Source organism: Leopardus geoffroyi, chromosome A2, assembly GCF_018350155.1.
Source record: "Leopardus geoffroyi isolate Oge1 chromosome A2, O.geoffroyi_Oge1_pat1.0, whole genome shotgun sequence".
Classification (NCBI taxonomy): domain Eukaryota; kingdom Metazoa; phylum Chordata; class Mammalia; order Carnivora; family Felidae; genus Leopardus; species Leopardus geoffroyi.
The window spans coordinates 125,741,837-125,766,374 of NC_059331.1; the positions used below are offsets into that span (position 1 = coordinate 125,741,837).

Sequence of the window (24,538 nt, forward strand, 5' to 3'; positions counted from 1 at the left end):
GTTCCTTAAGGCTTAATTTTCTCTGGAACTCTATTTGAGAATGACTGCAAGCAAGTTTTTAAAAAATCGAATGTAACCGTATGATGTTTTTGCTCCACAACCAATGTGTTCTTCCCCCTCTCCTCTTTAGCATTTCTATCACTACATAATCCTCCATTTGGACAACCATATCATGAGGCTTTTACTGCCATAACGAAGGTTTATTAAAGGAATGTGAAAACAAAATAGTCTACTTCTTGGCTTTTGAATTTCAAGTGATATGGAAGAAAAGCTGAAAAGCTAGACTACCTGGATCCAGAAATGGGAAAGGGTGAGGAGACACGTGCAGGAGACAAGAGCCAAGACATCAGGGCATTGCTAAGAAGGAGACCTTGAGCCTTGAGCCACTCCAGGACAAACATTAGGGGGATATGGGAGGGGAACTACAAGTCAGAGAAATTCAAGGGCAAGGGGATCTGTGACCCACATTCTCCAGAGGTAGTCCAGGGAGTGAGTGAGGGGGGTTCCCCCTCCCCACAACCCAGCACTGAAAGTGAGAAGAAATATCTGTGTGGGTGTGTAGGCAGAGAGTCTGAAATAGCCACATGCAGTCTGCAGATACCGCCCTTATCCTGGTGCAGGGACAGAGGAATGTATTCTGAGCAACCAAGGAAGAGAGAGCCGGTGGCCTAAAGGGGCCATGCAACTGGAACAAGGCAGGCATCACTTTGATCTGCTGATCAACCAAAAGCAAGATGGGATTGAGGACTTCTTAGTAGACGCCAGTGAGTATAAGGTAAGACACCTAGGACCAGACGCCATGCACACAGGCAGGCACCCATACACACACACACACACGCACACACACACACACACACACACACACACACGACTTAATACTGCATAAGTTTTCTAGAACTTAAAGAGGACTACAGAGACAGGGGAAGAGTAAACACTTAATTGACTGCAATTAATTTTTCGACATCCAGCAGAGTAGGAGTTCACACTAGCAATTAATTTCAGGTTTAGAAGATGAAGAATGTTATTTTTCTTGTACACTACAAACAAAAGTGTAACAAATACTCAGATCCCGGGATGCCTTAGCTGCCGTGACAGGCAGGAGGAGGTGGAGAGGGGAAGGAGGGAGGGCATGTGGGCACCGCTGCCCGGCTGCTTCCCTTCTATGGGGGCTGCATCACAAATGAGGCTCATCGTGGCTCTAGGCATGTTTACTACTCAGCAAGGCTCTCAGCCAGAGAACATAATTGATGTGCACAGAGCCGGGCTGTTGCAAGCTCATGGTGCAAGGGCCTCTATTTCAGAGAAAAAGGAATTGGGCCTCTGCCAGTCATGTACCTTTTATGCTTTCATGTGGGCATCAGTCAGACCCTGGTTTCCGTCAGACAAACCAGGAAAAATAAAACTGTCAGAATCCAGGCACGCTCTTTATTGGGACTGTTAGCTTGGTAATGGAAGGGAATGTTATTGCTCTAGGCATTTGCATAATATCTATTGATCAAGCCGCCTCCACGCTCCTATTCTTCATGCTGGGTTCTGGCAGCGGGGGAGGATTGTTTGGGTCTCACATCACACTCTTCACACTCAGGCCGGGGCACAGTCACTAACACAGTTCAAGAATAGGGCCGGAAGTCCCCTTGGTGACCAAAAGAGGCAGCCTCAGGCTGGGGCAGCAGTGTGAGACTGGGAGTTGAGGTGGCTGGGCTTTATTTACAGCTCTGCCTCCACCTTGCTGTGTGACCTTGGGCAAGCTGCCAGCCCATTCTGCTCCTGTCCGCATTCCACACTGCCTGGAATCCCTCCATTAAAGAGTTCCTCCTGGGCCAAGGTTTGATGCCCCCATTAAAATGAAAGTACTGTGGAGAGCATAAGTGGCTTCAACCATTAGCCCTGGAAAATTAGCTGTCAGTTAGATTTGTTTGCAATGGAGAGCCCTTTACTTCTGGTGGGCTGAAATGGGGGCGAGAGTGGGGAAGAGTAACTGGGGTGTTGGGACTCTCGTGCCTGGGGGTGGGGTGGGTGACATAGAGAAGGGTCCTGGCGAGTCATTATGGAATCATAGACACAGGTCCGGGAGACACAGCTTGGGTCATTGCATCCATCTCCCCACTGCGCCTGAATCCCTGTCAAATGGATGGAGGATCTTTGCATAATCCCCTCTAATAATGGGGATAAGCTACTTCAAAGCTCCAAGATATTACTGAGAAAAGGCCCTTAGCCAGCCACATATTAGTCTCAAGTTGAATGCTTTTCCCAGGTGATAGCCCTTAAAGGGATGCCTGACAGGCACACACTAAGGTCAAGAGTGTGACCTTGAAACTTCTAGATAAATAATATCCCATCCCTCCTCTGCAAGGTGTGCAACCCCAACAAAGCTGAGCCCCCTTGTGGCCAGTCTCAGCCTGATGTCGTGCTCCAAAGAAGCATCCAACTTGAGTCTTAAAGGAAACCTCTCAGATGCAATGGCATTTATCCGTGGCGATAAATTGTTAAGAAACCCAGCAAAGTGTCTTAAAATTTCTCTCTACCCATCCATTTACCTCTTCCAAAGTCTCCATCAGCTGCTCAGAGTCTCTTCATTGTCTGACTCCTAGGCTCTGTCTTCCCCAAATTTCTTCTCAATCCTGCTAAGGAAAGAGAGAAGGGGATAGAAAGGAAAGTAAGGAGAAGAAAAGAAGGAAAAGCTTACATTATTGCTATGTTCCAAACACTTATGACATTTAATCTTGACAAAGTAAGTATGTATACTTATCTCGTTTTTTTTTTAATTTTTTTTAATGTTTATTTATTTTTGAGAGAGACAGAGACAGAATGCAAGTGTGTTGGGACAGAGCGAGAGGGAGACGAATCTGAAACAGGCTCCAGGCTCTGAGCTGTCAGCACAGAGCCCAACGCGGGGCTTGAACTCACGAGCTGCGAGATCATGACCTGAGCTGAAGTCGGACGCTCAACCGACTGAGCCACCCAGGTGCCCCTACTTATCTCAGTTTTATAAGGTAGCAACAAAGACCCAAGATGTCTAAGTAAGTTGCCCAAGGTCACAGAGCAATTAAGTGGCAAACAAGGACTATGTCACAGGCCAGACCCAGTTACACTCAAAATAATTCATATCCTCCTGAGACCTGGAGAAGCAAGCCCTGGGGACCCAGGCATGGGATGTAGAATAAAGCAGAAAGTACAGAGGTGACAAGATGCTAATCACAGTTTGACCCTGATTATAAAACCTGCTCCAATTGAAGTTCAATTTCATCTCTTTAGAAGGTTTCCTTTGTATTCCAAGTCTGATGAGAAGTCTGCACACTAAAAATGGAGATTTGCTGAACATGTAAAATTCAGGCCCTTAGTTAAATCTTTTAAGAAGACTCTTCCTGGGTTTGCCCTTAATCTTTTATTTCCATCTAATTTTAGTGTCTAGAACTTGACTAGGGGAGTAGAGAAGGCTGTTATGAGTCTCATCCATGAGTCTGTCACAGTCCAGTTGGAAAGACTAGTAAGCATGCTGCTCTCTTTCTGTCATCCGTCTAGCAAAGCACTGCTCAGTCTTTGAGATACAAAGCTCAAGGGGCACCTCGGTGAAGCCTACCTTGTCCTCTGGGCTCCTACTCTAGCAGAGCTGATCGGTCACCCCATCCTTTGTACAGATACCGTGCAAAAACATGTTAAATTATTTTACATGACTCCCTTTGACACCAGAATGTGAGCAAGTTGAGGACAGGGATGGGGTTCTCTTCCTCGGGGAATGTCTAGCACATGATATGGTATGGGAAGCCTAGTGGGCAGCAATGGATAATTATAGACTGATGATCACTTAAAGGAATACTAGATGAAAAGGTACAAGTCAGTCTGCCCTCCAGGGGCACATGGGGGGAACTCCATGCAGAGGTAACCCTCGCAGTGGGTCTTAAAGGGTAACAACATCTGGGGTTGTTGATGCTGCCAAAAGTGCAAGAGGAAGTCACCAGGGGGGAAGGTAAGACAGAATAAAAAGTCCAGAAATACGAGGATGTCTTCCCAGGGATTTCATGGTGGCCTGATTTCAAATATCCCTTCCTGTTGTCAGACACCGTTACAGCTTCAGAATGAGAGAAGATGGATGTTATTCAGAATCACAGATCGGGCCTAGTGCTCATCAGGAATAGGCATGCGAACAGGGCTGCCCAAAATGATAACTGGAGTTTGACACAAAGAAGGCATGAGGTGACAACAACCCAACACGAAGAAAAAGGCCCAGCCACGTTGAAGCCCTTAAATTCACTTTGACAGTTCAACAAACATTTGCAGAAATCTTGCCAGAGCCAGGAGGGTTACCCAACATCCGAGCCCCTTCCCAACCCCTCTGCTCTCGTTCCTTCTCCTGAGGTCTGTTTTTTGTAACACCTGGTCAACTGGACATAGGGCTACGCATATCAAAACTTGCTTTCAGACAGGATTTTTAGGGCAGTGAATATACTCTGTGTGATACTATCTATAATGCTGGTTCCATTTTATTATATATTGGTCCAAGATCCTGGGACATACATCATCAAGAGAAAATCCTAATGTAAACCATAGACTTTAGGTGATTATGATGTGTCAGTATTTTCATGAATGGTAACAAATGTACCACTCCAGTGGGAGACGTTCATAATGGAAGAGGCTGTGCATATGTGAGGGCAGGGGGTATATGGCAATTCATTGTACTCCTGCTCAATTTTGCTGTGACCCTAAAACTGCTCTAAAAATAAAGATGTTATAAAATAACACAAAAACTTCCTCTCAGGAAATCCAAAGAAAGAATGAAAGACCCACAATCTACCCATGCAGACACGTTCTTGTACGTTCAGTGACCAGCTCTGGCGATTCTGTTTGATGGTAACACTTGCTGCTTCTAAGGACGGAGCTGAGTGAGTGGAAGTCAAGAGTAGGTGGAAGGTGGCCTTCTTATTTTTAGTTTTTATTCTTCATATTGAAATATGAAGTCTAATCCTGTGCACACATTACCAATATCAGTTTAATGAATGTTCATTAAATTACTCATGTAAACTGAGTATACCTATGTAACCAGAACCCAAATCAAGAAACAGAGCACCGCTGGTTTCCCCCGATCTCCTTCCACCATCTTCTAGCCCCCACCCCTCACCTCCGCCAAGGGTAATCCCAGAAGCAGAGGAGAGCCTTACAGATGAAGCCTTACAGTAGGCATGCATTTTATGTGTGGCTCCTTTGGCACAGCATTCTGTTCAAGAGATTCGTCAACATTGTTGCACATATTGTAGACCCTTCACACTCTTTATTGAATGGCTCCACTGTATGAATATAGCACAATTTATTTCTCCATTCTACTCATGATGGCCATTTGGGTAATTTCCAGTTTAAAGCTATTATGAATAGTGCTGCCTTGAACATTGTGAGACATCTATTTTTATTATTTGTACTGCTTGAATTGTGTATTGTGTGCTGGTGTTACTCTAAAAAATGTTTTAAAAATACCTCCCAGGGCATTTTAGCTGGGATCAGAAAATTAGCTCCTTCCCTGCTGACAAGTAGGCAGAAAAAAAAATACTAATAATGGTTCCTATTTACTGAATGTTTACTCAGCCAACTCTTCGCAAAACAAACAAAGAACTATTTACATGTATTTTCTCATTTAATCCTACAAATTGCCTGTGCTATGGATGTTTTCATTACTCCCATTGTAGACCTGTGGAAACTGATGCTGACGGAGGTTACATGACTTGCTCCAAACCATAGTGCCCGTGAGTGGAGAAGCCAACACAAAGCAGGTCCCTGCCTCTGGAGCTTGTGCAGTCAGCCTCCACGTCCGCTGGGCAGGGCTGGGGGCTCGGGAACCTGTCAGACGTGGGGAGGTGGGGCTCAAACGGCAGCAGCTCCAGCTGGCAGCCTGGCCCAGTGCAAGAGTAGGAATTGTTCTCTCTCCCCCTTTGTGTCCTCATTAATCAAATCCTTTGAAGATGAAAGAGAGTGAGATTGGATTTTTGTTAAGATGAAAGGAAGGAATCTGTTCCCATCTGGTACCTTCAAAACTCTCCTATGTAAGCCAGCAGGGAGCCCTTCAGTACAACCTGTCTGGCAGTTTGAAAATTCCCCAAGAATGCCGGAAAAATTTGGCAAAGTCACAAGCAATCTGGATCCACCAGCACTTGGGCATAAAGGAAAGATCAGGGGTCTAAGGTCTGCAGTAAGGGTCGGCCAGCTTTATCTAAACATTTTAGGCTTTGGGGGCCATATGATCTGTATCTCAGTCACCGAGTTCAGCTGGTGTAGCAGGAAAGCAGCCATGGACAGTATGTGAGCAAATGGGCATGGCTGTGTTCCAATAACCTTGTGGATACTGTGATTTGAATTTCATATCATTTTCATGTGCCACAAAATGTTTTCACTCTTGTAATGTTGTTCAATTATTAAAACATTTGAAAAACCATTCTTAGTTTGAAAGCTCTACAAAATCAAGTGGCAGGGTCTAAGTACCTGGGTGTGAGTCCTGGCTCTGGTGCTTATCATTTGTGTGGCTTTCAACACGTTACTTAAATTCTTATCACTTCATTTCTCTCTTGGGGAAGTGAGCAGAGCAGGGACCATACATTCAAAGCCTCCTTTGTGACCGGCACCGAGATACATGCTTTGTGTGCTTTACTCAATTTAATCTGCATAATGACCACAAGATACAGAAATTATATTATTGCCTTCCTTTGGACAATTATGGTCACGGAAAGAGATTATGTGTAAATTATGCCTGACCTGGTCTCCACTGTTGATGGAGGTTAATCCTTATCACATGCAGAAGTCCGTATGTTGGTTCAGTGATAGCGTCCCAGCTTCTCTAAGATTCTGTGATTTTTCTGAGTGTCTATAGTCGTCCTGCACCTTAGACGGAATCATTTCATCTAATCAGGATTATTCTATTCAATTAGAAGTCTATAAAAGTCCAATTTACACTCCAAATTTCACTGAACCCAAACTTGAAAGCAGACTCTTAATGGTCACTGATTCTATTTATGTGTAGGGTAGAGAGTTTGGCTCAGATACACTTATACAAACACTGCATTAAATAAACTAATGCATGTTAAATTTTTTAATGTTTATTTTCTAGAGGGAGAGACAGAATGCAAGTGGGGGAGGGGCAGAGAGAGTGGGAGACACAGAACCTGAAGCAGGCTCCAGGCTCCGAGCTGTCAGCACAGAGCCCTATGTGGGCTCGAACCCACGAACCATGAGATCACTACCTGAGCCGGAGTCGGATGCTTAACCAACTGAGCCACCCAGGTGCCCTTAAACTAACGTATGTTAAATCCTTCACGCAACGCCAAAGGCGGTCAGCCAAAAATTTGTCTCCACCCTCTGCCCAGACTCAGAGAGCTATTTTTGGGGAAAAGGGAATGTCACCTAGAAAGATGAGGCCAAGGCCTTATAAAATGCACTGGAACTAACAGGCCAAGGCAGTAGGGTGTCCAGTGTGTGAGTATTAGCTCTGAAGCCCAGGCAGCTCTCTTATTCCCAGGCTGATCCCTGTTTCTGCCTTAATCAATCACCCACTAGGCTAGGCATTGCTCTCATCTCACTGTGCTATTCTAGTGACCAATCGTGGCCCAAATCCTCCAGCTTTCTTCTGGCCCTGTGATTTGGTTCTGCTCCCTTCCTCTGCATGCTTGCTCCTATCTTCTGTCCCCTCTGAGCTGTGGCTCCATTCCCCACTCAACACAGAAAACTCATTTTTGCCCCAATATATTATGCCACAGCTCAGACTCTTTTCGATAACTCTGACCTTGAACACCTCAGCTTGCTTTGTAAGTGATTCTCAACTGGAGGCAGTCCTGGGGCATTTAGAAATGCTTGGGCATTTGGAACTATCACATAATCCAGGGATGCCACATTTTCTGCAATGCACAGTATGGTCTAGCCCAACAAAGAATTGCCCCATAAACAGCATCTTTGCTGTTCAGCAAAACAATGGCCCTATCTCCGAACCTTCACCACAACTAGTATTTCTTGGTGTTCTATTCTCTCAAGTATTGGCTTGGTTGTATTCACCTTGTGGGCCAATCACTTAATTTAATTAACACTGTCTTCATAGTGGATGCCAAATGTATTAAATTAACTAGATAAATTAACAAGTGTGCATTATAGAAAATAACATAGATGGTCTTTACTGTAGATCAAGTTTAAACAAAGGCTGAGCCTCCTATTTATCAATTTTTTTCAGAAAACTATCTTCCAGAAAATTGGGTAGGAGCTCGGGACTGGGCTAGGAGCTAAGATCTTAGATTACGCAGAGGCAGCCTTTAAAGACTCTCTCTAGACAATGAATGGTTGTGCGTCTCTTCCTGCCCTATCTCCTGTTGCATGTTGAGTTCTTTGGGAGACAGATGCTGAAACAGAATTAAGCATGCAAAAATTGGAGGGGATATAACATCTATGAAAAGAAAAGGGAAGAAGAAAGATTATAAGAGGACCCATCGGAATATGATGACAACCTTACAGTTTCTACCAGCTCACTGTAGAACTCCCATGCTAGATGGAAATGACTAGACCCTTCTACTCACACCTTGCCCAGTCCTTGGCAGAGCTTGTACTACTAATAGAGTGATCTCAACTAGGAAGCTGGGACAGACCCCGAGGAATCTAACAGCTGGAGGATGCCAGAAAACCACACTCTCCACAGTTGGACAGTGAGGTTTTTCTTCAAGAGGGATGTGAGCAGCCTGTCTCCATGTCTGCCTCACCTCCTTATGTGTAAGTCTGCCCCTTTGTGCAGCAGGATGAAATGAGAACCAAATATTTCTTATTACAATTTACAACTTTCGTGCCAACCTGCTGCAACTCAGCTGCCTTTGGGCAAGAACTGCAAAGAAAAAAACCCATTAAAAGAATTCTTCTCTTGGATAACTGCAAATGGAACTCCTCCCCTTCTCTTGGATATTTAAAAATGCAAGACCATTGATGGGATGGATGGAAGACCATTCTTACTAGGAAAGCAAACTCTCAGTAAAGGAGGAAACAAGTTGTCCATGTCTTGTATTTACACCCAGAGTCAGTTTGATCCTCACGTTGTGCAATGGTGATGATGCACTGTCATGCCTCCAGAAGTTTCCCCCTAAAGTGGAGTGAGGAGGAGAAATGGCAGTGACTCACTGCCTTATTTGTCCTCACTTCAAGGAAACGTATGCTCTTGATGAACCTGATGTTTACACATATGAATATAAGAGTTCTTCACCACCCAGCAATACCAATGACCCACACTGGCCAGTTGGCCTCAAGTGTTGAGATTCTTGCCTTTGCACAAAATGGAAGCAGAGAATAGGTTTTAGGATGACTTGTGTTCCTTTAATCAGGCACATGATTTTTATTTGTTCAGTGGACCAATGGAAAAAGGGAGGCACTAGCGACATTCATGACTTATTAAGACTAACTGAAAATCTCTGGAACAGCTTTCTGTGAAGAGAGTGGTCTGATGAGAATGGATGTGATGGTTATTTACCTAATTGAGCAGTAATGACTGAGGTACGGGCCACTTTCCCAGGATTAATAAAGAGCTGGGGAGTTGACAGTTTGGGCCATTAAGCTCAGCCTGTACTTAATCTTGGTGAAGGGCACAGTGCCAGGATCATATTAGTATTGTAAAATGAGTCTAAAACTTAGAAACACAAGAACTTACCTTTTTGAGAAATAATTTTAATTGGCAGTTAAGCACCTGACAGGTTGGGTAATGCAAATTCCATCAATAAACAAATTTTTACATAAAGTCTTCAAATCTTGTTCATTTAGAGAGTCCTTAAGCATTTGGTTATTAAAAGAGAGAGAGAAAGAGAAAGAGAAGGACTCTTAGCAGTATCAAAAACGTTTTCATGTGCAACCACAAGCAAACAATTACCACCTCCCTTGCTTTAAAAACAAAACAAACAACCACACCAGAGACGTTGAGTTGAGCTGGAAGCGTTGTATACCCTGGAGATTCACTGTTGACATTGCCATCTACAGTGTCCTCCAGGAAAACCAAAGCACCTCTCGTCCATAACACCATAGCTGAAGCTAAAATAACCTTACATTGTCAGAAATGTCAAAGTCATCGTTAAAATTGTTTGTATTCAGTAGTCCTCTTATCCAGTGTGACAAATGCTCATGTACTACTCATTTGCCAAAAAAAGTTACTCAGCTTGCTAAGTGTTCATTATTCCTGTAGCCCTGCTTTGTAAGGGAAAATATGAACATCAGCTGAGAGCAAGGAGAACCTAAGAAATGGTGCTTCAACTCATTCTCTATGTAGGTGAATCCCTCACTAGTGGCCTTGCATTTTCAAGAGCTTTGCAAATCTGTTCAGTTGGCCATTTCCTCCTTTATCTTGCAAGTACTGAGTATCTCACAAGACACCCTGAAAAAAGATGAGGCTATAAACATGAGTGAGGCACAGCCACTACTAATCAGGAGCTTACCATCTAGCAGAGATCTCAGAATCTAGAGAGCTCTTTTAGAGTTCTGCTTGGGGATCAAAATTTCCAATCACATTCCTCCTTCCAGCATCTTGACTCCAAAATCATTACCTTAATCTACTCTGAAGGACATAGTTAATGGGACTCAGTCTGCTCTGTGAAACCACATCTGCTGAGGCAGCCAATCAAGCAACAGCAGTGATAATGTTGCCATTCATTTACCAGAAAGTTACCACGCTCTTACCATGTAATAAGAAGATGTTAGGGTCTGGAGACATGACGGCACATTAAAAAAAATCTTTATCCCTCATAACAAAATTAGAGAGAAGTACAAAAAATAAACGTGTTCGTGTGTCATGGTACTTTGATGGTAAGCTAGGGAGAGGCCCAGAGGAGGTAATCAACCAATCCCGGTATGTAGAAAAGGCTTCATAAAGGTGGTAACCTTGAACTAAACCCAGAGGAGTTAGGATATCCTTAAGCAGAGGTGCGTAAAGAAACTCCCAAGCGAAGGGAGCAACATGAAGAAAGGGGCTGGCAGAGTGAATGGCCAGGAATGCTCAAGGAACAGTAAGGGTCTCCCATAGAAGGTCTGTTGGCTGCGTCTTCTTTATGCTTTACTGGACTAACCAATAGTCTCCATCCTTCACACACCCTGACTAACTAGCACCCACGACTAGCAGGATAGTCCCTAAGAAGCTGTCCATTTCTGCTCCCACTACTTAGGTTATAGGAGTCACAGGGGTCTGTTCTCAAACCAGTTTATGCCAGTTGTTCTCATTATTAAAACTATATAATGGACATGGGGCGCCTGGGTGGCGCAGTCGGTTAAGCGTCCGACTTCAGCCAGGTCACGATCTCGCGGTCTGTGAGCCGTGAGTTCGAGCCCCGCATCGGGCTCTGTGCTGACCGCTCAGAGCCTGGAGCCTTGTTTCCGATTCTGTGTCTCCCTCTCTCTCTGCCCCTCCCCTGTTCATGCTCTGTCTCTCTCTGTCCCAAAAATAAATAAACGTTGAAAAAAAAAATTTTTTAAAAAAAACTATATAATGGACATAAACAACATGAAAGGGTTGTTTCTGTGAAAATTAAGTTGGATACATTGGAAAGACTTTTTTTTTTCCCTGAGTCACTAAAAGAAGCAATAGAATTAAGCACAGGGAATGTAACTATAAAAGAATGAAAAAGGATTATAAAAATCTCTACAATGAGATTCTGCCTCAAACTGCTTCGCTGGTATCTCAAGTTTTCCAATTTAAAGAAAACAAAACTGGAAATCATAAAAGATGCATTATGGATGTATTTTCTGCACACAAAAGAAAGATGATGCATAAAATCAAATAAAACTCTTGGCCCTACATTAAAGAAATGGATAAATACATGCACATTAATGCTTTATATAAAAATGTTTTAAGATGGGGTTGTGTGCGTGCTTCCTTTTTTTAACCAACGTTTTGATCAATTAACCAGCTGTCATTATAACTGCTGGTTGAAAGGGTTTCCCTTATGGTATGAATTTGTAATAGGACCAGAAAAGATCAGACCTAAGAGGTAGGCAGAAAGGCTCCAAAAGTCACAGTAGGACGATTTGTAGTTTATACTGTAGAGCAGGAGGTGGGGGGGGGGGGGCGGGGGCGGGAGGCAAACTGTAGCCCTCCCACCAAATCCAGCCTGCAGCCTATTTTTATAAACAAAGTTATTATTGGGACACAGCTATGTTTGTTCAGTTAGAGGACAGTCTATGGCTGCTTCCACTCTACAGTGGCAGAACTGAGGAGTTGTTACAGAGACAGTGTGAAGGTATACATGAGGGTTTGGTTTATGCCTTCAGGAAAGGTATGAAATCATGCCCTCCTGTCCAGTTACCTCTCAACAAAAACCTTAGGCCACTGTGTGACCAAATACTGTTGCCCCAGAGCACAGGGAAATACACAGAAACAAACAATAAAAAACCCTCAACTCTTGGGGATGGGGGCATACAATGGCTGGCCCCGGGTACCACACCAATTCCATGAGAAGTCACCTACTACTAGGGGAAGGGCATAAAACTCTCCCACACAAGGCTCACCACATAGATATAAAGCAGAAGTTCGACAGTCATGGTGGAGAAGCAACTGGAGTGCTGAGAAGGTCCCAACCCCATGGCCCAGATGCACAGGTGGATATAAGAGGCTGAGCTCAGGCAAAGTAGAACCCTCCAGCCATCAGCTTAGCAAGCACTGAGCAACAAGAGGCAGCGGTGTTACAGGAATGCAGATGGAGATGAGGGGAGAGAATGGATTATTAGAACACCCCACGCCCCAGCTCCCACCATCACTGAACACTCAAAGAGGAATTTGAGGCATAGGGGTTGCAAGTGACCATAACAACAACATCGGTAACCAGTAGGAAAATGCAAATTGAAGCTAGGGCCTTATAGCCCAACAATCTCACTCCTGGGTATTTACCCCAGGGAAAAGAAAACTTACATTCACACAAAATCTTATACGTCGATGTTCGTAACAGCTTTATGTGGAATTGACAAAAACTGGGAACAACCCAAATATAATGAACTTATTATCCTCCCGTATTCTCAAGAGGCACCACCATCTCCCACGAACACCCAAGCCAGGACCCATAATACAGTGTAGACTTCTCTCTCTGCCTCCCATTTAAATCATCTATCACTCAGTCCCCAAGTCCTCCTAATTTTACCTTATAAAGTATACCTCAAATCTGCATCCTTCTCTATATCTCAATTCCTATTTGACACACCCCAGGTACTACTTGTCTCTTTCCTGAACTTTTGCACATTTCCCTAACAAGTGTAGTGTAAAATCTAGCACTGGACCTCCCAAACTGATCCCCCAACAGTAACTAAAGAAATCTATTTGAAACAGGTGTTTGAACACATCAACATTCAATTGCTCCCACAGTACACAGGGGAAAAAGCACAAGAGTTCCTTTAACTGGCACCGGAGACCCTAAATGGCCCAACTCTTGTCTCTGCAGCCCCATTTTGTGCCGCTTGGAAGCTCCTACTTCAGACTTCAGCAACTACAAACTGATGTTGTTTCATATACACAAGCCATGGAATCTCTTACCTCACTTTTTCTCGCCACAACGTTGCTCATGGTGTCATCCCTGTCTAGAATCAGTGTCCTTCACCCCCTTTCCATGCGACCCCTTCATATTGAACCTTCAGGGTTCAGTTCAGGTGTCCCCTCTTTCTTGGTTTCTCCCCACTCCACCCATATCTGTGCTCCAACTGGGAACCCACACTCATACTTGCAAGAAGCCATCAAAGGAGCAGTAATGCCTGCAGGGAGCCTGTTTTGGCTTTTCTGAGTATTTCAGCTTCCTAGGATCTCTCACTGAAGAAATTTCAAGAAACAGGAGTGATAGTGGGGAAGTGATTAAGACTTTTAAAGTGCACCCTTTGTACCCAAGGTCCTGTTAATTACCATTTAAGAAAGGTTTATTTGCAATGTATTCAATTACTTAGGTGACTAAATAGCTTTTTACCGATCAGATCCAGCAGCATTTGCTTAATAGCAACAAATGCTGTGGCCCAGGCTTCACTGATAGTCTACTCCTAGATATGGGCTCATTAAAGACTGAGCTCCAGGAGAAAAAAGAAATGTTACTGGGGGTACAATATAATTGTTAATGTATCACTTCAGTTCAGAAAAACATAAGTTTAGGGATTTTCCCCATTATTCTTTATTTAAAGAATACGTAGGGGTGCCTGGGTGGCTCAGTCGGTTGAGCATCCAACTTCAGCTCAAGTCACGATCTCACAGTTTGTGAGTTCCAGCCCCACGTCTGGCTCTGCACTGAGGGTGCAGAGCCTGCTTGGGATTCTCTCTCTCTCCCTCTTTGTCTGCCCCTTCCATGCTCTCTCTCTCTCTCTCTCTCTCTCAAAAATGAATAAATAAACTAAAAAAAAAAAAAAAAAAAAAAGAATATGTAAAACAAAAGAGAATATCCAAGGAACTTCAATTGGCCCAATCCACTCATACATCCAGTCCATTCCTGCCAGGAAACCCTTCATGAGATTTCTATTAATCAGGTCATAACCCACGACTCTCAAGACGCTGCTCAAATCTGACCTTCTCAGAACTTCTCTGATTTCTCTAATCTTTGACACTTTTTTTTTTTAATTTTTTTTTTTCAACGTTTATTTATTTTTGGGACAGGGAGAGACAGAGCATGAACGGGGGAGGGGCAGAGAGAGAGGGAGACACAGAATCGGAAACAGGCTCCAGGCTCTGAGCCATCAGCCCAGAGCCCGACGCGGGGCTCGAACTCACGGACCGCGAGATCGTGACCTGGCTGAAGTCCGACGCTTAACCGACTGCGCCACCCAGGCGCCCCTAATCTTTGACACTTTTGTTGTAGTTCCCATGTGCTTGTCCATGCTCTAATTGTCACCTACAGAGAAACAAAAAGGAAAAGACAGACAGGCATAAGACTGGGAGCGCCCAATACCTTACATGACAGACCCTACCTTGTGAATGGTCAAAGGAAGCTCCTGGAAAAAAGAGGACATGTCAGCTAGATATTGAAAGGTAAATAATAATTCAACAGACTGACAAATGCAACAAGGCAATTTCAAGAAGACGGAATGCATGTCTGAAAACATGAATGTGTGATCACTATGGTGTTCAATATAAAAATGCCAGGTGGTTACTTAGCAAGAGGTAAGTCTTAGCAAGTCTTTATGCTAAGTTGGGAGCTCAGCCTTTATCTTGTTTACAATACAGATGCTGAAAAGGAAGATTTACCATCACAGTTCTCTAAAGGTATGAAAGCAAATCCTATGGGTGGAGTGATCCTACAAATAGAGGAGGCTGAGAGAAAAATCAGGGCAACCAGGACAGGGAATGAGGGCATGGGAGGAAGAATTGTGCCTGTATATTGTTCTAGGGATTAAAGGAGAACAGATAGAACAAGAATTGGGAAGGGAAGGGGAGGGGAGGGGAGGGGAGGGGAGGGGAGGGGAGGGGAGGGAAGAGGAGGAAAAAAAACAGTGTGGTGAAGACTAGACACTAACATCCAGTCTGGGTTACAAGTCTGACTTTAGCTGTAACTTGTTACACAATCTTAAAAAACATTTTAATCACACGAAGTTTGCCTATCTATCAAATGAGGAATTTATAGTTTTTTTGTTAGATTAAAAAATCTTGAGATACTTTAAATACTTAAAATATTGACAAAGATATAATGACTGCTTAGTAACATTCCTTAGGATCATGCTTCGTGTTGTACAGAAACCTGGATTGCAAGTAATAATTCTCCTTTGAACAATGAAGCTGACTCTAGTTACATGAGATGTCACCATGGGGGGAAGCTGGGTGATGGGTACGTGACGACTCTCTGTGCTATTTTTGCAACATCTTGTGAGTCTTTAATTATTTCAAAATAAAAATTGATTTTATTTATTTTTAAAAAATGTTTATTTTGAGAGACAGAGAGAGAGAGAGAAAGAGTGTGAGTGGGGGAGGGGTAGAGAGAGCTGGAGAGAGAGAATCCCTAGCAGGCTCCATGCTGTCAGTGCAGAGCCCCATGTGGGGCTCGATCTCACCCACTGTGAGATGATGACCTGAGCTGAAATCAAGAGTCAGATGCTTACCTGACTGAACCACCCAGGAACCCAAGTTTAATTTTTTTTTTTTCAACGTTTTTATTTATTTTTGGGACAGAGAGAGACAGAGCATGAACGGGGGAGGGGCAGAGAGAGAGGGAGACACAGAATCGGAAACAGGCTCCAGGCTCTGAGCCATCAGCCCAGAGCCTGACGCGGGGCTCGAACTCCCAGACCGCGAGATCGTGACCTGGCTGAAGTCGGACGCTTAACCGACTGCGCCACCCAGGCGCCCCACCAAGTTTAATTTTTAAAAAGCCATAAATGCCTTTTCCAAACCATAGAGACAATTTATTTGACAAATACGTTCTGAGCACCTACTACATGCCATCCCCTGCTCTGGATGCTAGCCTCCCTTCTGTTCTCATTCTCCAGCATGCACAGAAGTAATTAACCAAGTGACAGTGCCATTTTCAGTTTTTGTTACTCCTCTTTAACAGAAACACAGTAATAAAAATAAACCATTGGAAATGAAATCATGAGCGGCCTACTCCAAAATAGGAGTTTCTTTTGTGGTTTAGCTGCTCAGCTTTCCGAGAGCCTGAACTCAACCAAATGGATACCCTTCACTTCTAAGTAAGGTTCTGCCCACTCTTCTGTCTGAGCAGAAATGCACAGAAACCACAGATTCTCTCCCATAAAACCTGGCAGTGTTTCTCAACAAAGGCAGGATTAGAATGTTGATCTGAACAGTTTCGTAGAGGGTATAGTTCGTATGTCATGCAGGACAGAGTTGACACTTGCTTTATCTTTGTGCAGCCTGATGCCAGGGTGTATGTCTTCATGACCATACTAAAGCCTCGATTTCAGCCCCCACGCACCCTCCCACCACAGCAGGACAGAGCAGTCTACAGCCTCAAAAATCTGCACAACCCTACACTGAGAGCCTGCTGCAGTATGCTTAGCACATCTAGCCCCATTCACTAATTATCTACAGTCAATTATAAAATAATGAGTAAATTACCTGTGTTCTACCCATCCTCTTCTCTTCCTTCACTGTATAAACCCAGCTCTGCCTCCATCAGCTGATCACAGCCAATTACTCTGACCACAGCTGTGACTTCTCTTCTTGACTGCTAGTCCCTGGACCAACGAGTCCAAAGTGTCTTCGTGTCAGCCATCACTTTCAGTTCGAGGGGACCCTTGCTATGACCCCCGGCAGGTTTGCAACTTCCTTTTGTGACTAGGACCTCCGGCCTGCAGAGCAGAAAGGTATACACAGTGCCCCCCCAGGGGTTCACTGGGAGTAATATGCAGTGTGACCATTCCCACCTCTACCCCCTTGGTTCTCAGGCATATGTATATCTCCTGTTAGTGACACAGCACCATAAAGAGAGCTCTGATTTAATGCATACGCAGCATTTTGGAGGATGGGATTCCATGCTTTCAGAGTATTGCCACTAAGCTGGCACTTTGTGCCTTTACTAGTGCACCCCAGTGCTCCAGGAAGACAGCTGTGCTGGGTGGTGCACTGTGTGACATAAATAGATTCTATGATCCATGGTGCAAGCCTATATCCCCTTCACAATGAAGTGGGTTTCCTGATCAGATACTGTGTTATGCGGGATTCCATTCTAGTTGGGCAATCAGAAATCCTCTAGAGATTGGTGAATGGTGTTGACTACAACTCAGAGGTCAGGGAAAGCATGTTCATACCCAGAATAAGTATACGCTGGGAAGATGGACAGCTGGCCCTTGCAATACTGAAGGGTCCAATGTAGTCAGCTTGTCACAAAGTAGCTGGTTGGCCTTCTTAAGAAATAGTGTCATACTGGGGCTCAGTGTTGATCTCCACTGTTGGTAATTCAAAGACATTCAAATACAGCAGTAGCTAGACTGGCCATGATAAGGGGTAATTCATCATGTTGTCCAATGAGTAGTCTTGCTGTCTGCCACTATTATGAGGAAGCAGATATGGAGTTATTCCAAATGCTAAGTATATTAGTATAAATTAAACATTCAGGGAATGGGGAAATGAATAATGGAGGGTCTGCAGATCTAGTGAACCATTCCATTTCAACTAGGATTCTATTTGTTACCTGGCCCCAAAGATTCCACTCTTATAGTCGGGACAAAATGACACTTCAGGTCTCTAGGTATCATGTCAACATAGAGCCTGTGCCTCGGTACTCAAAATGTCTGTATATTCTTCTTTCCCCAGTGTACAGTCACACAAATAAGTGACCATAGGTCCCTTTGGGGAAGGACTAGGAGAATTATTACAGTGCAGCCTTACCATGTATAATAAGACCAGGCTCTATGACCACCTTTCCTACATCCACTCTAGCATAGTTGGAAGCTTCTTTGTAATGCAGGTGCTCCTCTCACCAGTACATTCTTGATGAGTGATGTGTCTTCTGAGTCCTTCCATGGAATATAATTCTCTGGTGGGTCTTCTGGCTTTACATAATATATCCATTATAGCATGCACACTTTACTTGGCCTTTTTATTTTTATTTTTTCTACTGTCTGCCGGGGCAACTCAGGCATTTCTCTTTTGCCTAGGAAAGACCAACACTTTCTCCAGACTTCTAAGAGCTACCCTGGCAATGAATTTGCCTTGCCTCTTGGGTCTTTGACAGAGTGTTATATCCCATGTTCCAAGGAAGTGACTCTAAGTCAATGAATTCTTACTTATCCTGTTTTAAGTACCAGCCCTATCCATCAATTAGCAGAGAATCCCTATAGCACTGTTTTGACAATGATTCTGGATCACATGATCAATTAGTGATATGTCATGGAAGGGTGAGAGGGAGCTTCTACACATATATTTTACCATTTCTGATATAGATATCTACACAACTTTCAATCTAAGTACAGAAATGAGTAAAGATAACCACAGGAGCCTAAAGTCTCTGACTTTGGTCTCAAATCTTGGCCTCAGTTCCTCTGTTGTTTAGCCAATTAAGTTAATGAAATTGATAGATCATGCACTTGATTTTTTCCAGGCATAGATGTTGAAAGGGGAAAGGAGAAGAAAGAAAAGAAACCTGGAGTGAAAGTGGAGTGCTGTCATTGCTGGTAGGGAGGTTACAAGAGGTCGACATTATAAAACAGTGGGTACGGGGCGCCTGGGTGGCGCAGTCGGTTAAGTGTCCGACTTCAGCCAGGTCACGATCTCGCGGTCCGTGAGTTCGAGCCCCGCGTCGGGCTCTGGGCTGATGGCTCAGAGCCTGGAGCCTGTTTCCGATTCTGTGTCTCCCTCTCTCTCTGCCCCTCCCCCGTTCATGCTCTGTCTCTCTCTGTCGCCAGAATAAATAAACGTTGAAAAAAAATAAAAATAAAAATAAAAAAAATAAAATAAAACAGTGGGTACAAGAAGAGGGATTTTGAGGGGCTTCTTAAAGATAAATATTTTCCTTTTCTCAATTTTTCCCTTATCGATCCTCACACAGTCCTTATTTTGGTACAGATCTAAACTCCCTTAAAACTCCTCTTCTGTGACTTAAAAGGTCAACTGTATGGTTACCAAAATCATTTTAGTCATTACCAAAATCCTTCCAAGGTGGTTACATCTGAGTGGTAACAAGACCTAATAATAAAAGTCAATGAACTCCTGCCTTGCCTTACTTTTCCTTAATGGCCACCTGATAAATCAGAAGGAAAAAAAAAATCTCCCTAGGAATTCATTTCTATTGTGGCAAGGCTGGAAATTTGAAAGAGACTAAAGTTAACCACTTGCATGTTTTTGTTAGACTCTTTCACAGGACTGGTTAACATCTTGACAGATATCATTTGGCGATTCACTGGAGATTTTATGGCACCTGATCTCGTTTGCCGAGTGGTCCGCTATCTGCAGGTATGTAGCCCTTTAAAAATATGAGGCAAAGTGACAAGTAGTTTTTGGAGTCTTCACAAGGAAAATAATATAGAACTCAATACTTCCACACAACGAACTGCTCACTTCCTCCTAGTTGGAAGGATAAGCCAAATTGGTAAGATTTTTTAAATTTTTTTTTGCTAAAAATAATTAATATATAAAGCAAACATAAATAAGCATTAATAAGAACATAAATATTCACATTTTAAATGGGGGGGGCGGTAAATATGAAGGACTTTGACATATTCTGGCTTTCTTGGTCCATTCAGGCTACTGTAAAAATACCACAGAGTAAGGGTCTTATAAAAACAACAAACATTCATTTCTCACAGTTCTGGAGGCTGGAAGTTCAAGATCAGTGTGCCAGTAATTGTCAGGTGAGGGCCCTCTTCCAGGTTACAGACTTCTCATGGCAGACGGAATAAGGGAGCTCTGCCAGGCCTTGTTTATAAGGGCACTAATCCCACTCATTCATGAGGGCTCCACCCTCATAACCTAACCACCTCCCAAAGGCCTCACCTCCTACCATCATCACACTGGGCATTAGGATTCATATGAATTTTGGTGGGATACAAACATTCAAAGTTCTTTTTTTGTTTGTTTTTTGTTTTTTGCTCCTTTAATTTTTTCCTCCTGAAACTAACACAACACTGGCTACTGTTCTTTTTGAAAAACTGTGACAGATTGTCAGAAAATAGGTATCATCTCTAGTTGTTTTAACTTGTGGTGCCTGTATTACCACCTAAATTGGGCTTTTAAAAATATCTATTGGTGTTTGAATTTCTTCTTATTTAAATTGCCTACTATCCTTTTCAATTTTTTTATAACTGGGATACTTGGGTTTTTTTTTTTAATATTTATTTATTTTGAGAGAGAGAGAGAGAGAGAAAGAGAGAGAGAGAGAGAGAGAGAGACAGAGAGAATCCCAAGCAGGCTCCATGCTATCAGCACAGAGCCAGACTTGGGGCTCAATCTCATGAACTGTAAGATCATGACATGAGCTAAAAATCAAGAGTTGGATGCTTAACTGACTGAGCCACCCAGGCATCCCTGGGATACGTGCTTTTCCTTAATTATTGCTAATATCTATTTTTAGATTAAAGACATTTATACTTTGCCTGTTGAATATACTTTAATGTAAAAATTACTAATGCAAATATATATGCATAAAATAGATGGTACAAAATATTACATATTTACCATATGCATATATTATATTGTTAATATACCATATATGTACATACTATGGATTTAGGCACTTCAACTAATACAGAAAGAATGAACTGTTTCATAACTGGCAGAACTGATGTGTTCTGTTTCTGAGCTCTTAAAATTATTTTCCATTAATAATTTTTATTTTGATGCCCATATTCCAGATCTAAATTATTGTAGCTCTAGAGATGTAGAGTACATTTCTGGAAAACCTTATCCCATAGTATTCCACTTGTTAGTAGGGTTTTTAAGAATCTTCATATCTATATTCACCTACGATTTTCATTTATTCTATCATTTTCAGACCTTGGAAATGGAGTTACTCCATCTCCAGAAAATGAATAGAGAATAGTTACAATTAAAAATCTTTGGGGTGCCTGGGTGGCTCAGTCAGTTAAGAGTCCAATTTTTGATTTCTGCTCAGGTCATGATCTCATAGTTCGTGAGTTTGGCCCTGCCTCAGCCTCCATGTTGATGGTGCAGAGCGTGCCTGTGATTCTCTCTCTCTCTCTTTCTCTCTCTCTCTCTCTGCCCCTCCCTCACACTCTCAAAATAAATCAATAAATTTTAAAAGACTAAATAAAATAAAAATCTTTTGTGTTCTGAATATAATCTTGAAAGTTCAGTAGATGTGAAAGACCCCTGATTACCATCTGGAACTGCTATTTTCTCAGGGGTTATTTTTTAAAACATATTTTAATTCCTTATTGAAAAAATTTTGCTTCCTTGTAGATAAATGTTATCAATTGCTTACTGTGACAATTGCTGAGAAATAAATTATGCCAATACTTACTGTTAGAAGCAGGGATATAGTTGAACTAAATAGCTCTCAGTTGAAGTAAACTAAACTATCTATCAAATTGACCTAATTAGCATTTACACAACACTTCATCCAACAAGGCGGAATAGTTATTCTTATCAAACTCACATGGAACATTCACCAAGGGAAATTACATCCTGGACCATAAAATACACCTTAACAATGTAAAAGAGTGGAAATAGCACAAAGTATGCTCTCAGACCAAATTAGAATTAAACCAGAAATGAATAACAGAAGGATAGCTGGCCAATCTCAATGTTCTGGGGGATTAGACCCACTCTAGGTAACATGTGGGTCAAATTAAACATGAAAATACAACTTATCATAATTTGTAGGACAATAAAAACAGTGCTTTTGGAGAAATTTATAGCATTAAATTCTTGTATTAGTCAAGAAAAAAGAGCTAAAATTAATAATCTAATCTTCTACCTTAGGAAACTAGAGAAAACAGACAATGTATACCTAAAGCAAGTAGAATTTTTTAAATGATAAAAACTAGAGCAGAAATTACTAAAATTGAAAACAGTAAATCAACAGTGAAAATCAATGAAACTATAAGCTGGTTCTTTGGAGAGATAATAAAATTGATAAACTTCTAGTGACAGTAAACAAAAGAAGAGGGTTGGCACAAATTGTTAATATTAAAAATGAAAGAGGGTTAATTACTACTGATCCTATAGATTTTAAAAGGATAATAAAGGAATGTTATGAACTGTATGCCTGAAACTTTGATAATTTACTTGAAATGGACCAAATCCTTGAAAGACACAATCTACCAAAACTCATATAAGGAAAAATAGACAAGATGAGTAGGCCTGTATCTATGGAACAAATTTAATTAATAATGAATAATCTTCCGAGAAATAAAGCACCAGGCCTAGATGGGTTTACTGGTGAATTCTACCAAATATTTAGGAAGAAATTATACCAATAAGTTGCTAATTTTTCTAGAACACAGAAGCAAAGGGAATGTTTCCTAACTCATTCTGTGAGTCCAGCATTATCCTAACATCAAAAACAGACAAAAGAATTACTGGAAAGGAAAACTATAGACCTATATTTCTTGTGAAAATAGATGTAAAAATTATCAACAAATACTAGCAATTGAATCAAAGTATTTATAAAAAGAACTACATACCACGGTCAAGTGGAATTTATTCCACGTATAAAAAGCTGGTTTGACATTTGAAAATCAATTGATGTAATCCATTATCTCAAAAGACAAAGAAGAAAATGTATATGATCATTTCAATAAATACCAAAAAATCATTTGATAAAATCCAATATCGATTCATGATAAAAACTCTCAGTAAACTCTTCATGGAGGAAAATTTCCTGAACTTGATACAAGAACATCTACAAAAAGCTACAGCTAACCTCATACTTAATGGTGAGAAACTGGATGCTTCTTTCATAAGATTGAGAGCAAAGCAAGGATGTTCACTCTCACTACTCCTATTCAGCATCATACTCAAGTCCCACTAACTCAACAGGACAAGAAAAATAAATAAGAGGTATATAGATCAGGAAAGGTGAAATAATATCTTTGTTCACATATGACAAGATAGTCTATGGAGACAATCTGAAAGAATTGACAAAAAACAAAACCAAACAAAACCACAGAGAACCTATGGGCTTATTAAGTGAAAATAACAAGATTACAGAATATAAGATTAGTAAACAAAAGTCAATTGTGCTTTTATATGCCAGCAATAAGCAATTTGAATTTAAAATTAAAAACACAATACCATTTATGTTAGCACCAAAAATATGAAAGCTTATGTATAAATCTAATAAAATATGTGCAAGATCAGTATGAAGAAAACTACAATACTTGATCAAAGAAATCAAAGAATATCCAAATAAATGGATAGCTATTCTATGTTCATAGAAAGGAAGTCTCACTATTATTAAGATGTCAATTCTACTCCAATTTATAAATTCAATGCAATCCCAATAAAAAGCTCACCAAGTTATTTTATAGATATAGACAAACTCTAAAATTTATGTGGAAAGGTGAAAGACACAGAATAGCCAACATAATACTGAAGAACACAAATGAAAGACTGATACTATCTGATTTCAAGACTTACTATAAAGCTACAGCTAAATCAAGACAGCATGATATTCGCAAAAGAATCAACAAATAGATCAGTGGAACAGAATAGAGGCCCAGAAACAAATGCACACAAAAAGTCAACTGATCTTTGACAAAGGAGAAAAGACAGTTCAATGGAGAAAAAACAGCCTCTTCAAGAAATACTGCTAGAGTAATGGGATATCCACATTAAAAAAATAATAATCATCTAACTACAAACCTTATACCTTTCACAAAAACTAACTCAATATGGATCATAGACTTGAATGAAATATGCATGCTATAAAACTACTAGAAGAAAACATAGGAGAGAAGCTAGGGTACTTAGGATTTCTCCATGACTTTTTAGGTATAACACCAAAAGCACAACCCAAGAAAGAAAAAAAATGAAAAGTTTGATTTTATGAAAATTTCAAATTTCTCTGCAAAAGACACTGTTAAGAGACAGAAAAGACAAGGCACAGAATGAGAAAAAAATGTTTGTAAAACACATACTTGATAAAGAATTTGTATCCAAAATATACCAGACCTGGATGCCTAGGTG

The 24,538-nt window shown here is 41.6% G+C and overlaps 1 protein-coding gene across 1 annotated transcript in view; it reads left to right on the forward strand.

Annotated features, from left to right (window-relative positions):
* The window catches only part of NPSR1 (neuropeptide S receptor 1), a 154,704-nt gene that overhangs the window by 77,857 nt on the left and 52,309 nt on the right, over nucleotides 1-24,538 (forward strand). Inside the window, exon 3 of the mRNA XM_045495285.1 lies at nucleotides 19,740-19,843. Within this exon, the coding sequence (XP_045351241.1) occupies nucleotides 19,740-19,843 (104 nt within the window). The remainder of the gene's footprint in view (nucleotides 1-19,739; nucleotides 19,844-24,538) is intronic.